The sequence below is a fragment of the Phascolarctos cinereus genome, unplaced genomic scaffold (assembly GCF_003287225.1).
Source record: "Phascolarctos cinereus isolate Bilbo 61053 unplaced genomic scaffold, phaCin_HiC Scaffold_4;HRSCAF=312, whole genome shotgun sequence".
Taxonomy (NCBI): Eukaryota; Metazoa; Chordata; class Mammalia; order Diprotodontia; family Phascolarctidae; genus Phascolarctos; species Phascolarctos cinereus.
In genome coordinates, this window is record NW_027555847.1 from 4207160 (window position 1) to 4221310 (window position 14151).

The following is a 14151-nucleotide window of genomic DNA, read 5'->3' on the forward strand; positions in this document are numbered from 1 at the left end:
GGTGTGGATCATCCTGCAAAGACAGGTGGGAGCCAGATGATGGATGATGGCCTTTGAAAAGCCAAACCCTAGAGGCAATGGGGAGCCACGGAGGAGAGCCGTGGTCAGCCCTGTGCTTTTGGAATGTGATTTTGGGAGCTGTGTGGAGGCTGACGGGGGGCCAGCGTAGAAGCTCTGGTGGTGCTCCAGGCTAGTGGGGATGAGGGTTGGAAGCCTGCTGCAGGCTCTGGGAACGTGTGAGTGGAGACAGGTGTAAGGAATGGGGAGGACTTGAATGTGGGGGCTTGGGAGGGAGGAGGGAGAAGAAGAAGGAGAGAGCCCGGTGCCCTTGATGAGTAGGTCAGGAACAATAGACTTAGGGCCAAAGTCTTGCCTGAGGCATGTGGATTGGATACCCCTGCAGGACATTCCATCCCAGATGTCCAGTCATCAGGGGAGAGGGGGATGTGCAATTGAGGCCTGGCTGGGGGTCACTGAGCCCTTGGAGCTGGCAAGGCCTGCCAGAGAGGGAGATGGCGGAGAGCCTTGACCATGGCTGGACCTGACTTGTTCAGAGGCCCAGAGCTTGGCTGGCCCATCAGGGCATGCCTGGTCTCTGGCTGCGGCAGGAGGGAGTGGAGAGCTGTGGGCCCGGGTCTCCTCGCTGCGTGGAAGTGGTCAGTGTCACTACTGCTCCAGCCATGGGAGGGTCGCCACCAATTCTGCTACTTGGCCTGGCTCCCAGCCTCACAGTTGGCGGGTTGGTTTGTTTTGTAAGCAATACGGCAGTAGGATGGGGAGTGAAGAAGAGCCTTCCTCACTCACGGCTGAGGGGAACCCCAACATCATCTCCGTGATCCTGCAGCCCCATGAGGGGGTGCGCTCTGACCACCCCTATACCATCACTCCCAAACAGCTGGTGAGTGAGTTCCCCACGGCTCCCAGCAGCAGGCCTTCGCCCGATTCTGAAGGGCCCCTGCCCCACTTCCACGTGCCTCACCTGCCATGGGGCCCCCACCCCAAACCATACCTTGTCCTCCCTCCCTCCGAGGGCTGCCAGCTCTGGGACTCATCCCAGTGATGTTGGGGGGACGTGACGTCAGTTGGGAGGCTTCACTCACAGACTCCTCAGAAGAGAAAGCAGGGTGGGAAGGCTCCAGGCCGGGGCTCTCCTCTTTGCTGGCTTGGGCCCCTGTACATGCCCTTTCTGAGGGCAACGATGCCATCCTGGGTACCCGCTACTTTCTCGGCCCATGTGGGCCTCCTTTCCTCACCCCATTCAGTGACTGTGCACCACCTTACCAGGCAGCTGTCTTAAGCTTCATCCGTCTGTGGCAGGTAATTCCAGCTGCTGGGAGCAGCTCCATCCATGTCTCCTTCACGCCCATGCTCCTGCCAGGGTCCATCAGCAAGATGGTGTGTAAAAGCTACGCCTTGGGTTTCATGAGCCTGGACAACAAGGTGAGTCTGGGGTCCGAGTGGGCCACAAGGACAACCTGTAGGGCCCTGCAACAGGTCGGGCAGGCGAGGGCTGGGAGGCTGAGGGGAGGCCTGCCTTGAGCACACGAGCAGGGCAAGGCTTCTCCTGCCTGGCCACAGCAAGCAGCATGGCCTGAGGTGGCTTGGCCTCTCCGGGCTGGGGCAGATTGCTCGAGAGATCCCAGGAAAGGTGAAACGCCCCCAAAACTTCGATGCCGAGGTCTTCCGACTGGACCTTCAGGGCCTCGTGAGGCCAGCTCGGTGAGTGGGGGGAAGGGGGGCCTCCTCTGCCCTGCCTGCCCTCCCCATCCCTCCCGTCCACCGACCTGCCAAGCTTCAGACCCCCAGACTGTCCCAGCCAGGGCTGCCGGAGGGTCTTCTGACCCTCCCTACTCTGCTTTGGCTTTGGGGCAGATTGAGCATTGAGAATGACTATGATGGTGGAATGGTGTTCTACCTGCAGGCCAGTGACCTCATCCCAGCCAATATGCTCACAGGGGTAAGTGAGTGTGGGTGGAGGTCCAGACACTCCTCCAAGCTCTGTGGGGACTCCTCCCCCAGGAGAAGGCCAGTCCCAAGCCCTCTCAGCAGAAGAGGAGACTCCCGGGGCCCAGAACATTCCTAAACACAGGGAGAGGACGACTGGGTGTGCCTGGCTCCCAACCCATCCCTGTCTTTTCCACAGCCCCAAAACCTCCACACACACACCCTCTGATTTCTATCAGGCTGCCCATAAAGTGGTAGGAAGGGTCAGGGCTGGAGGCCTAGGGGAGGGATCACCCCTGCTCACTCTGGCCTGACTTTAGGTGCTCCCCAAGCTGGTGACCACTCACCGCCTGAAGGTCAACAACTTCACGGATATGGCCCATTGCTTCGGGCTCCTGGTGGCACCCCCTTTCTCTGTGACGGGGATCAACCCTGAATACAACCGGAGAATCTTGGATAGGGAGGTGGAAGAGGAAGAGGAGGAGCCGGCTGGAGATCAGTTTGTACTCAACCCTCAGCAGAACATGCTGGTAGGCCAAAGGGCTCCCCAGGGGACATGGCCTGGGGGGCTTAGCCAGACCAACAGCTTGATGTGGTGGTGGTGGTGTGGTCTGAGAGGTGTAGACCCCTCAAGGACCGGAGTATAGGACAGGGTCGTCTGGAACGAATTCAGACTCGAGCATTCTCTAAGTCAAGGTGGCAAAGATTGATTGTTACTCTACACAGCAGGCGAGGATTCTCGAGGAACCCGCCATGGTGGGCAGAGCTCCTTGGGGAGCTTGCAACCTGAAAGGAGTGATGCTAAAACTTATATAGGAAAAGCAGTGGATTGTGCGCCAAGCGTGCTCATCAGGCGGTAACACAGCACTCTCTCATTCACTACTGGGAATGGGGGGTGCAGGGAGAGGGCTCCTAAGGGGCGTGTCTGTGGTCGGTTATGTCTGCGATGAGATAGCTTCGGGAGCTGACGTCTGTAGCTGGACCTCTGGATTGTATGTGTGACGGTGGGCATCAGTACATGGTAGTTCTGCTGCTACAAGACGGTCCTGGTGATACAAGGGCAATTCTGCAGTGGTCAGCTTGTTCTTGTAACAGGGAGAGATCATTTGCCTTACTGGGCACACTCAGGAGTCACTGCCAGACACAGGGTCCTTGGGCTGGAGGGAAATTGTCAGGGACAGTGCCTTGAGGCCAGGGAGAAATACGATCTTGGAAGTGGGATCCTAGTACAAGCCTCCCAGCACCCATCAGTGGTGTGGGTGTGGCCCCAACGATGGCCCCATCAGCCCATCAGGAGCATGTCTCCCTAGATGCCCAGAACGTGGCAGGCAGCAGCCCCGGAAGGCTTGGCCAGTGTTTTCTGGCCTGGCCTCCACGGGGACATCGTCCTGTGGGTGTAGCCGGAGGCAGGTCACGAGGGAGGCTGCTGACCCACGGCTGCAGCCCCTGCCATGGGAAGCAGGGATGTGGAGGGCGGAGAGGGTGCTCGCTCCCATGGCGATGAGGTGGGGGCCATATCCCTCCAGATCGAGGTGTCCTTCTCCCTGTCTCTGGAGTTACTGACGTACCGGAAGCTGCCATCAGACCAGATGCTGCCAGGAGTGAAGATACTTCAAGATGAAGATGGGGCCAGGAAAATGGAATTCAGCCAAGAGCTGGTGTTGGAGTATACCAACGAGACCACCCAGGCAAGTAGAGGCAGGAGCCGGGAAGCCAGCTGGGCAGTGTGTCATCCACCCACAGTCCGTATTCTCCAGGCGGGAAGATGCAGCCAGCCCACAAGACTTGGGAGGCCACGGATGCTTTCCACCTAATTCCATCCCCAAAGCATTTATTAAGCGCCTCCCTGGGCGAGGCCTTGGGTTGGGTGCTGGGGTTACAGTCAAACAACTGAGCTCATATTTCACAGAGGGGGCTGGGGCCGGGGCCACCAGTCTGATGGGAAGGACACTGTGTCAACACTACCATGGGGATCCCAGAGACCCCATTGGGATGAAGCTGGAGTGGAGGGGGGGCAGTAGGTGAGGCAGGGGGCCAGGGTGGCCCCAGCAGGGGTCATGGTCATGTGGATTAGAGGATGAATCCCTGAGAAACGTGGAAAGAGCTGGGCTTGGGGCAGGTCCCCAGCACTAGCGCAGATGAAGGATGGGTGCTGGCCGTGCCGGGGGGATGAGGCAAGCCCAGGGAGCTGTGAGGCCTGCCCGCTGTAGCAGGTAAAGTGTGGGTGGGAGCCTCAGCGCCATCCCCCTACCCCAGGTGCTCAGCTGTGGCTCCTTGCAGCCCCGTTTGGGGGAGCTCAGGAGGGTTCAAGCCTGGCTGGTGTCCCCTGTGCAGGAGGAAAGATGGCAGGCAAATGATCTTTTCTTTTTTTTAATTTTATTTTCAGATTGTATTCTGTCCCTCCTAGCTCTTCATCCCCCCTCCCCCCAAACCCTAAGAAAGCAAGAAAAACCTGTTGTGATCACCCTGTGTAGTCCAGCAAATTCCCCACCTGCCGTGTCCAGTATGCATCTGTGTGTATGTATGTATGTACATATGCATGTATGCATGTACATATGTACGTATGTATAGTGTGTATGTACGTATGTGTGTATGTGTGTGTATAGTGTGTGTATGTATAGTGTGTATGTGTGTACGTGTGTGTGTACGTATGTATATATGCATGCATGCATATACGTATGTATGTGCGGTGTGTGTGTGCGTGCGCCAAGCCCATCAGCGTTGTCCCTAGAGATGAGCAGCTGCATTCTCCATAGGCCTCTGAAACGGTGGCTGCTCTTTGGGCAGAAGCAGCTGGTGGTACCGTGGGGAAGAGAGCACTGACCCTGGAGTCAGGAGGACCTGAACTCCAATCTGCCTCAGTTACTTTCTAGCTGTGGGGACTCTGAAGAAGTCACTTAGCTTTCCACCCCTATTTCAATCTCCTCTCCTCATCTGCCACTCCTCTGCCACCAGCCTCTCAGGGCTGTCCTGAAGATCAGCTGAGATTATAAAGTGCTTAGCACACTGCCTGCCAGTCATTCGAGAAGCCAGAATAGTGCTTACTAAATGTGCACTCCCTCCCTCCCCCATTCATTATACTACGTCTTTTTTTTTTATTTGGTTTGGAATTGGAGTTAAGTGACTTGCCCAGAGTCACACAGCTGGTAAGTGTTATGTGTCTGAGGCCGGATTTGAATTCAGGTCCCCCTGAATCCAGGGCCGGTGCTCTATCCACTGTGCCACCTAGCTGCCCCATTATACTAAGTCTTTCCAGTTGGTCCTCATTATATTGCTGTCATTACATAAATCTTTGTCCTGATTCTGCTTGCTTCACTTTGCCTCAGTCCATACAAGTCTTCCCAGAGCTTCCTGAAACCATCCTGTCCTTGTTTCCTGCATGTCACAGTTGTGTGCACTAACTTGTTCAGCCACTCCCCAGTGCATGGGCGCCCCATCACCCTGCAAATCTTTGTCACTACAAAAAGCTGCTTTAAATATTTTAGTACATATGGATCCTCTTCTTTTACTTTGATATCTTTGGGATACAGACCTATCTCAGTGCCATTGCTGGGTCAAAGATGGTTTTCTAGCTCTTTGGGCATAGTCCTAAACTGCTCTCCAGAATGGTTGGATCAGTTCACAACTCTGCCAACAGTGCACTAGTGTCCCAATTTTTCCACATCCCCTCTAGCATATATTCTTTTTTTTTTTTGTCATAGTAGCCAATCTGATGAGTCTCTGAGTATTAGTGATTTAGAGCAAGTTTTCATATGGCTATTGACAGCTTGGATTCTTTCCTGAAAACTATTCATGTCTTTGACCATATGTCAATTGGGGAACGGCTCATGTTCTTACAAATTTGGTTCAGCTCCCTATGTATTTTGGAAAAGAACATTTATTAGAGAAATTTGCTGCAAAGATTTTTTCCCATTTCCTGCTACACTTCTAATTTTAGTTGAATTGATTCTGTTTATGTGGAAACTTTTTAATTTTATGTAATTAAAATTGTCTATTTTGTCTCCCGGGATCCTCTCTGTGTCTTGTCTGGTCATGAACTGTTCCCCTATCTATAAATTTGGCAGGTAATTTCTTTCTCACTCCTCTAATTTGTTTAAGATGTCACCCTTTAGGGGGCGGAGCCAAGATGGCAGAGTGAAAGCAGTGACTTGCTTGAGCTGTCCTCCAAACCCTTCCAAATACTCATAAAAAATGGCTCTAAACAAATTCTGAAGCAGTAGAACCCACAAAAAGACAGTGAAACAAATTTCCAGCCCAAGATGACCTGGATAATTGATCAGAAAGGTGTATCGCGCCGGGCTGTAAGCGCAGTGTGGGTGCACAGGCCGCAGCAAACCTGGAGCGGGCCTCAGAGGACTGAATGTCAGGCAGCTGTGGAAGTTTCCAGACTCCTCAATCCACCAATGCCAAAGACAAATTAGAAGGTCAGTGGGAAAAGTCTATTTCTGTCGGTGCCTGAGAAAGGAAGGTGGGGTTTCAGCTCCATTCCCCAAGAGCGTGGCCCTGGGGGGGGCAGCTGCTTCCCGAGCTTCCGGCCCACAGACTGAGGGGGAATCCAGTGGCTGATCAGAGAGGGATTGCAGGGATCTCTTTGCCAGTGCTGAGGCAGGAATCTCTTGCTTTGCCCGTGTTTGGATCTGGGCCACAGTTCTGGGCAGCGGTGCTGGGGTGAGGAGGAGCGCTGGCTTGGTGGAGCTTGTAGTGGTTGTGGTGCCCCTCATCACAGTTACAGGACAGAAAGGAGTACTTGTAGTCGCAGGCCAGGAAAGGAGTAAACACCTTGCCCCTTATCATACCACCTTGGAAGAACTGAAAATTTACAGGTCCCTACAAGTATCTCTGAAAACAGCTGTACAAACCCCAAAGCTTGGGACAGTACATTCTCCACACTGGAAGCAGATTCGTACCTTAACAAAGAGTTTAAAACTCAAGTAATTGGCTGGGATCATGAGCAAGCAGCGCAAAAAGAGGTCAGACTATATTATCTTACTTTGGTGAAAAAGAAGACCAAAATATACAACCAGAAGAAGACAACAAAGTCAAAGCCCCTACATCCAAAGCCTCCAAAAAAATATGAATTGGTCCCAGGCCATGGAAGAGCTCAAAAACGATTTTGAGAAGCAAGTTAGAGAAGTAGAGGAAAAACTGAGAGTGATGCTAAAGGAGACCCAAAAAAATACTGAAGAAAATAACACCTTAAAAAATAGCCTAACCCAAATGGCAAAAGAGGTCCAAAAAGCCAATGAGGAGAAAAATGCCCTAAAAAGCAAAATTGGCCAGATGGAAAAGGAAGTCCAAAAGCTTACTGAAGAAAATACTTCCTTAAAAATTAGAATAGAGCAATTGGAAGATAGTGACTTTATGAGAAATCAGACACAGTAGAACAAATCCAAAAGAATGAAAAATTAGAAAACAATGTGAAATATCTCATTGGAAAAACAACTGACCTGGAAAATAGATCCAGGAGAGACAATTTAAAAATTATTGGACTATCTGAAAGCCATGATCAAAAAAGAGCCTACACATCATCTTTCAAGAAATTATCAAGGAAAACTGCCCTGATATAGTAGAACCAGAGGGCAAAATAGAAATTGAAAGAATCCACAGATCTCCTCCTGAAAGAGATCCCCAAAGGAAAACTCCTAGGAATATTGTAGCCAAATTCCAGAGTTCCCAGGTCAAGGAGAAAATATTACGAGCTGCCAGAAGGAAACAGTTCAAGTACTGTGGAAACACAATCAGGATAACACAAGATTTAGCAGCTTCTACATTAAAGGACTGCAGGGCATGGAATATAATATTCCGGAGGGCAAAGGAGATAGGATTACAACCAAGAATCACCTACCCAGCAAAACTGAGTATAATCCTTCATGGGAAAAAATGGTCATTCAGTGAAATAGAGGACTTTCAAGCATTCCCTGATAAAAAGACCAGAGCTGAATAGAAAATTTGACTTTCAAATACAGGACTCAAGTGGAACATGAAGAGGTAAACAGGAAAGAGAAATCATAAGAGACTTATTAAGGTTGAACTGTTCACATTCCTGCATGGAAACTCATGAGACCTTTGTCAGTATTAGCATAGTTGGAGGAAAAAAATTATATGTATGTATATGTAGATAGAGGGCACAGGGTGTGCTGAAGATTAAGGGGTCATATCTGGAGAATAAAATTAAGGGATGAGAGAGGATTATACTCGGAGAAGAAGAAAGGGAGAGGTAGAATAGGGTAAATTATCTCACAAAAAAAACCCCAGAAAAGTCTGTTACAGTGGAAGGGGAAACAGAGGAAGGTGAGAGGGAATGAGTGAATCTTATTCTCATAGGATTTGGCTTAAGGAGGGAATAACATACACATTCAATTGGGTATGGAAATCTGTCTTACCCTACAGGAAAATAGGGGGGAAAGGGGACAAGAGAGCAGGGGGATGATAGAGAGGAGGGCAGATTGGGAAAGGGGTTAATTAGAAGTAAATAATTCTGAGGAGAGATAGGGTCAAAAGAAAGAATAGAATAAATGGGAGGGCAGGATAGGATTAAGGAAAATAGAGTTAGTTTTTCACAACATGTCTACTATGGACATGTTTTGCATAACTGCACATGTACAACTTATATTGAGTTGCTTGCCTTTTCAATGAGGGTGGGTGGGGAGGAAGAGAGAAAATTTGAAACCTAAAGTTTTAAAAACATGTTTAAAAAAATGTTTTCACATGCTACTGGGAAATAAATATAGGAAATGGGGTACAGAAGTCTATCCTGCCCTACAGGAAAATAGAAGGGGAAGGGGATAAGAGAAGGGGAGAGAGATAGGAGAGAGGACAGTAGGGGAAGGGATATTCAGAACGCATGACATCTTGGGGTGGGGGGAGGGGGCGAGATGGGTTGAAAATTTGGAACTCAAAAACTTGTGGAAGGGAATGTTGAAAACTAAAAATAAATAAATTTATATTAAAAAAAAAGATGTCACCCTGTATGCCTAAGCCATGTACCCATGTGGAGTTTATTGTAGTATGGGGTATGAGATGCTGGTCTCTGCATAGTTTCTTTTAGACTGCTGTCCTGTTTTCCCAATAGTTTTTGTCAAATAGTGAGTTCTTACCCCAATACCTGGGGTCTTTAGGTCTATCAAACCACTCAATTACTATGCCTGTTTGCTTCTGTCTGTTGTATGTTTAATCTGTTCCAGTGATCAACCTTTCTATTTCTTACCCAGTACCAGATTGTTGTTTTGATGATTAGAGCTTTGTGGTATAGTTTGAGATCTGGCACTGCTAGGTCTCCTTCCTTTCCCCTTTTTTCCCCCATCAATTCTCTCGATATTCTTGACCCTTTGTTCCTCCAAATGAATTTTTTAAAAAAATTTTCCAACCATAGAAAGTAATCCGTCAGTTGTTTGGTTGGTATGGTACTGAATAAATAAATTAATTTAGGTAGTATGGTCATTTTTATTATATTAGCTCAGCCTACCTCTAAGCAACTAATATTTCTCCAATTATTTCAATGTCTTATCTGTCTAAAGAGTTTTATAATTGTGTTCGTACAGTTCCTCTGTGTGTCTTGGCAGGTAGCCTCTCAAATATTTTATACTATCTGCAGGTATTTTAAATAGAATTTCTCTATTTCTTCCTCCTGGATTTTGTTAGTATTATACATCAATGCTGGTGATTTGTATGGGTTTATTTTTAAAATATCCTGCAACTTTGCTGAAGTTGTTGTTTCATTTCATTTTTTATTTGACTCTGGGGTTTCTAAGTAAACCATCATGTCATCTTCAAAAAGTATAATTTTGTTTCCCCATTGCTTATTCTCTCATTCTCTCAATGTCTTTTTTCCTTATTGACATGACTATCATTTCCAGCACTGTGTTGAATGCTAACGGTGACAATGGGCATCCTGGCTTTCCCCTCATCTTCCTGGAAGGGCCTTTTTTCCACATTATCCACGTTATGTGTGACATTGGATCTTGGTTTCAGATAGTTACTAATTACCATATTAAAGAAAGCTCCATTTTCCCCCTTAGTCTTTCTAGTGTGTTTTTTTTTTCTAAACAGGAATGGCTGTTTATCTTGTCAAAAGCTTTTTCTACATCTTTTTATTTAATTCTGTGATCTTTGTTTTGTATGTTATTAATATAGTCAATTCTGTCTATATGTTTCCTGAAGTTGAACAAGATCGCATTCCTCGTATGATATAGTCTGGTCAGAGTGTATGATCTTGGTGATATGTCACTGTGGTCTTTACAGTAGTAGTTTTATTTGAAAAGCTTACATCAATGTTAAATAGGGATATTGGTCCACACTTTTTTTCTTTGATTTGATTCTCCCTGGTTTAGTTATTAAGAATATATTTGTGTCCAAGAAGGAATTTGGTAAGACTCCTCCTTTTCCTATTTTTCCAAACAGCGTATGTAGTCTTCAAATTGTTCTTTAAATGTTTGATTCATTCGCTTACAAATCCATCTCGTCCTGGCATTTTTTCTTTAGGAATTCATTTATTGCTTGTTCAGTTCCTTTTCTAATATAGGGTTATTTAAATATTCTAATTACTGTTCTATTAATCTGGACAATTTATTTTTGTAAATATTCATCCATTTCATTTAGATTGCAAGTTTTATTGGCACATGTATGTATGTAAATAGATGAAATAGCTCAATCATTTTTTACATTTCTCCTTCCTTGGTTGTGAATTCACCTTTTTAATTTTTGATACTGTTAATTTGGTTTTCTTCTTTTTTAAATCAAGTTAGCTAATAGCTTATCTGGTTTATTGGGGTTTTTTTTCTTTCTAAAAAAAGGTCGTTTCATTTATTATTCAAACTTTTTGTTTATTTTTGCTTTCAATCTTGTTAATCTTTGATTTGATTCAGGGCTTCTATTTTGGTATTTAATTGAGGGGATTAATTTGTTGATTTTCTAGGTTTTTTTAGTTGCATGCCCAATTTGTTGGTCTATTCTTTCCCTCTTTTTACAAATAAAAGTGTGTAGAGATGTGAATCTTCCTCTAAGTACTGCTTTGTCAGCATCCCCCAAATTTTGGCATGTTTTCTTGTTGTCATTATCTTTAATGAAATTAGTTTTTATGATTTGTTCTTTGATCCACCCATTCTTTAGGATTAGTTTCCAATTACTTTTAATCTTTGATTCAAAAACCTCTTATAGAATATAATTTTTATTGCTTTTACTTCTGCTTTTATGCATTTGCTTGTGAGGTTTATGCCCTCAGTCAGTTTTTTTTTTGAAGGTGCCATGAACAACTGAGAAATAGATATGCTCCTTTATATTCCCATTTAGTATTCCTCAGAGATCTGCCATATCTAAATTTTCTAAAAAATTCTATTCAGGCCTTTTTGTTGTTGTTAGGTTTATGTAGATCTGAGGTCCTTTCATTCTAGTCTTACTATATATTTCTCTCTATAACTCCTTTAACTTTTCTTTTAAGAATTTAGCCATTTGGTGAATGTATGTTTAGTACTGATATCATTGTCTTATGGTACCCTTCAGCAAAACGCAGTCTTTGAATTAGGTCTGTTTTTGCTGTCACGTTGTTTGATATCATCCTTGCTGCTCCTGGCCTTTTTTATTTCAGTTAAAGCTTAATAGACTGTACTCTTGTCCCTCATTTTCATTCTGTATTTATCCTTCTGTTTCAAGTGTGTTTCTTGTAAACCACATATTGTTGGATTCTGGTTTCTAATCCACTCTGCTGTGCTCTTGTGTTTTATGGGTGAATTCATCCTATTCATGTTCACAGTTACTAATTATATATTTCCTTCCCTCCTATTCTCTTGTAGTTTTTTTCTTGCTTCTCTTTTTTCTTTGTTTTTTTCCCATATGCTTTTGAGTTTAAAATTTTTCTCCTCCTTCCTCCCCCCCACCCTCCCCAAGATGGCTCACAATCTGACATAGGCTTTACATTTACATACCCATTAAACATATTTTCACATTAGTGAAGTTGTAAGTAAAAGTTAAAACCAACAGGAGGAACCACCAGAAAGAGGAAACAAAACTCAAGAAAAGAGAAAAAAAATGATAGCGATTCAACTTCCATAGTTCTTTCTTTGGATATGGACAGCATTTTCCATCCTGAGGCCTGTGGAGATGTCTTAGATCCTCATAATGCTGAGAAGGGTTCAGCTTAACAATCTTAGTCATTGCATAAAGTGGCTGTTATTGTGTACAAAGTCCTCTTGGTTCTGTTCACTTCACTCAGCATCAGACCATACAAATCTTTCCAGGTTTTTCTGAAGTCAGCCTGTTCATCATTTCCTATAGCACAATAGTATTCCATTACATTCATATACCACAACTTGCTCAGCCATTCCCTAATTGATGGGCATCCTCTCAATTTCCAATTCTTTGCCACCACAAAAAGAGCTGCTATGAATATTTTTGTACATGTGGGTCCTTTTCCCATTTGTTTGATCTCTTTGGGATATAGCCTTAGGAGTGCTATTGCTGGATCAAAGGGTATGCACATTTTTGTAGCCCTTTGGGCATAGTTCCAAATTGTTTTCCAAAATGGTTGGATCATTTCACAACTCCACCAGCAATGTATTAGTGTTCCAATTTTCCCACATCCTCTCCAACATTTATCATTTTCTTGTTTTGTTGTGTTGGCCAATCTGATAGGTGTGATGTGGTACCTCAGAGTTGTTTTGATTTCTTGCTTCTCTCTTTTAAGAGTTTGTTTTGCTTCCAAAAATCTTTCCCTTAATCAGCCCTCCCTCTTATTGCTTACCCCCCCTTTTCCTAGACCTCTTTCCCTACTATTTCCTCTGCTGAGAAATCAGGGGAAGAGGAAGGTTTCTAAGTTGGAATAGCTGCTGTGAGTGAATTAGGGAGGTATAGAAAAATTGACTTGCATTATTGAGGGCCTAGTTGAGAATCTGTAAGATAAACTTGTAGTATCCCAAGGCAGCATAGTTTTATGCAGGTGTGAAAGCAGTGGAGGGTGGGAGTAATTTTTTAATACCATTAAATATTTTTTTCCCAATTATATGTAAAGATAACTGTTGACATTGTTTCAAATAAAATTTTGAGCTCCAAGTTTTCTCCCTCCCTTCCTTTCCTGCCCCATCCCTAAGATGGTAAGTGGTTTGAGACAGGTTTATATATATATACATGTATATGTATATATATATATATATATATATATATATACATGTATATGTATATATATATATATATATGTATGTGTGTATATATATGTGTGTATGTATATATGTATGTACACACAATCATGTAAAAACACATGTCCACATTAGTCATGTTGTGAAAGAAGAAACAGACCAAAAGGGGAAAAAAAAGAAAACACAAAAAATAAAGATGATGAAAATAGCATGCTTTCATCCACATTCAGACCATCGGTTCTTTCTTTGGATGTGGGTAGCATTTTCCATCATAAATCCTTTGGAATTGCCTTGCTGAGAAGAGCCAAGTCAATCACAGCGACCATGGCACAATGTTGCTGTTACTGTGTACGATGTTCTCCTGGTTCTGCACACCTCACTTTGCATCAGTTCACACAAGTCTTTCCAGGTTTTTTCTGAGAGCATCCTGCTCATCATTTCTTATAGCACAGTAGTATTACATTCCTATACCATAGCTTGTTCAGCCATTCCCCAATGGATGGGCATCCCTCGATTTCTATTTCATTGATACCAAAGAGCTGCTATAAATATTTTTTGTCCATGTGGGTCTTTTCCCCATTTTTATGATCTCTTTGGGATATAGACCTAGCAGTTGTATTGCTGGATCAAAGGGCATGCACAGTTCTCTAGCCCTTTGGGCACAGTTCCAAATTGCTCTCCAGAATGGCTGACAGTTCACAACTCTGCCAACAGTGCATTAGTGTCCCAGTTTTTGGTGGGAGTAATCTAAGGCTAGAGTGAATTTGGCATGGCAGGATCAGAGAGAGGGTAAGTGGGCAAGGGGCTTGAGAGAAGACAGTGTGAGCTGAGCTGGTTTCCCCAGGAAGGGAGAAAGGCAGGAGGGAACACGGAACAGGGTCTGGGCTTACAAGGCAGAGGCAGAGGTGGAATGACAACCTATTATTATCAGATGAAGCCATTTCAGAGCTCCTGAGCACGGACATGCATGCTGAAGTCCCCTAATGTGAGGAGGGAACGCCCCAGGGACCGGGCATGGAGGAAGGAAGGGCTGGACAGGGGCTGCTGGAATCCTGACTGGGAGAGAGGTGACTGAGTGATG

At 45.2% G+C, this 14151-nt stretch overlaps 1 protein-coding gene across 1 annotated transcript in view; it reads left to right on the top strand.

Moving 5' to 3' along the window:
- The window catches only part of DLEC1 (DLEC1 cilia and flagella associated protein), a 77568-nt gene that overhangs the window by 62124 nt on the left and 1293 nt on the right, over nt 1–14151 (top strand). Inside the window, exons 33-38 of the mRNA XM_078151671.1 lie at nt 533–898; nt 1318–1440; nt 1625–1719; nt 1873–1957; nt 2265–2474; nt 3471–3632. Coding sequence (XP_078007797.1) covers nt 533–898; nt 1318–1440; nt 1625–1719; nt 1873–1957; nt 2265–2474; nt 3471–3632 — 1041 coding nt within the window. The remainder of the gene's footprint in view (nt 1–532; nt 899–1317; nt 1441–1624; nt 1720–1872; nt 1958–2264; nt 2475–3470; nt 3633–14151) is intronic.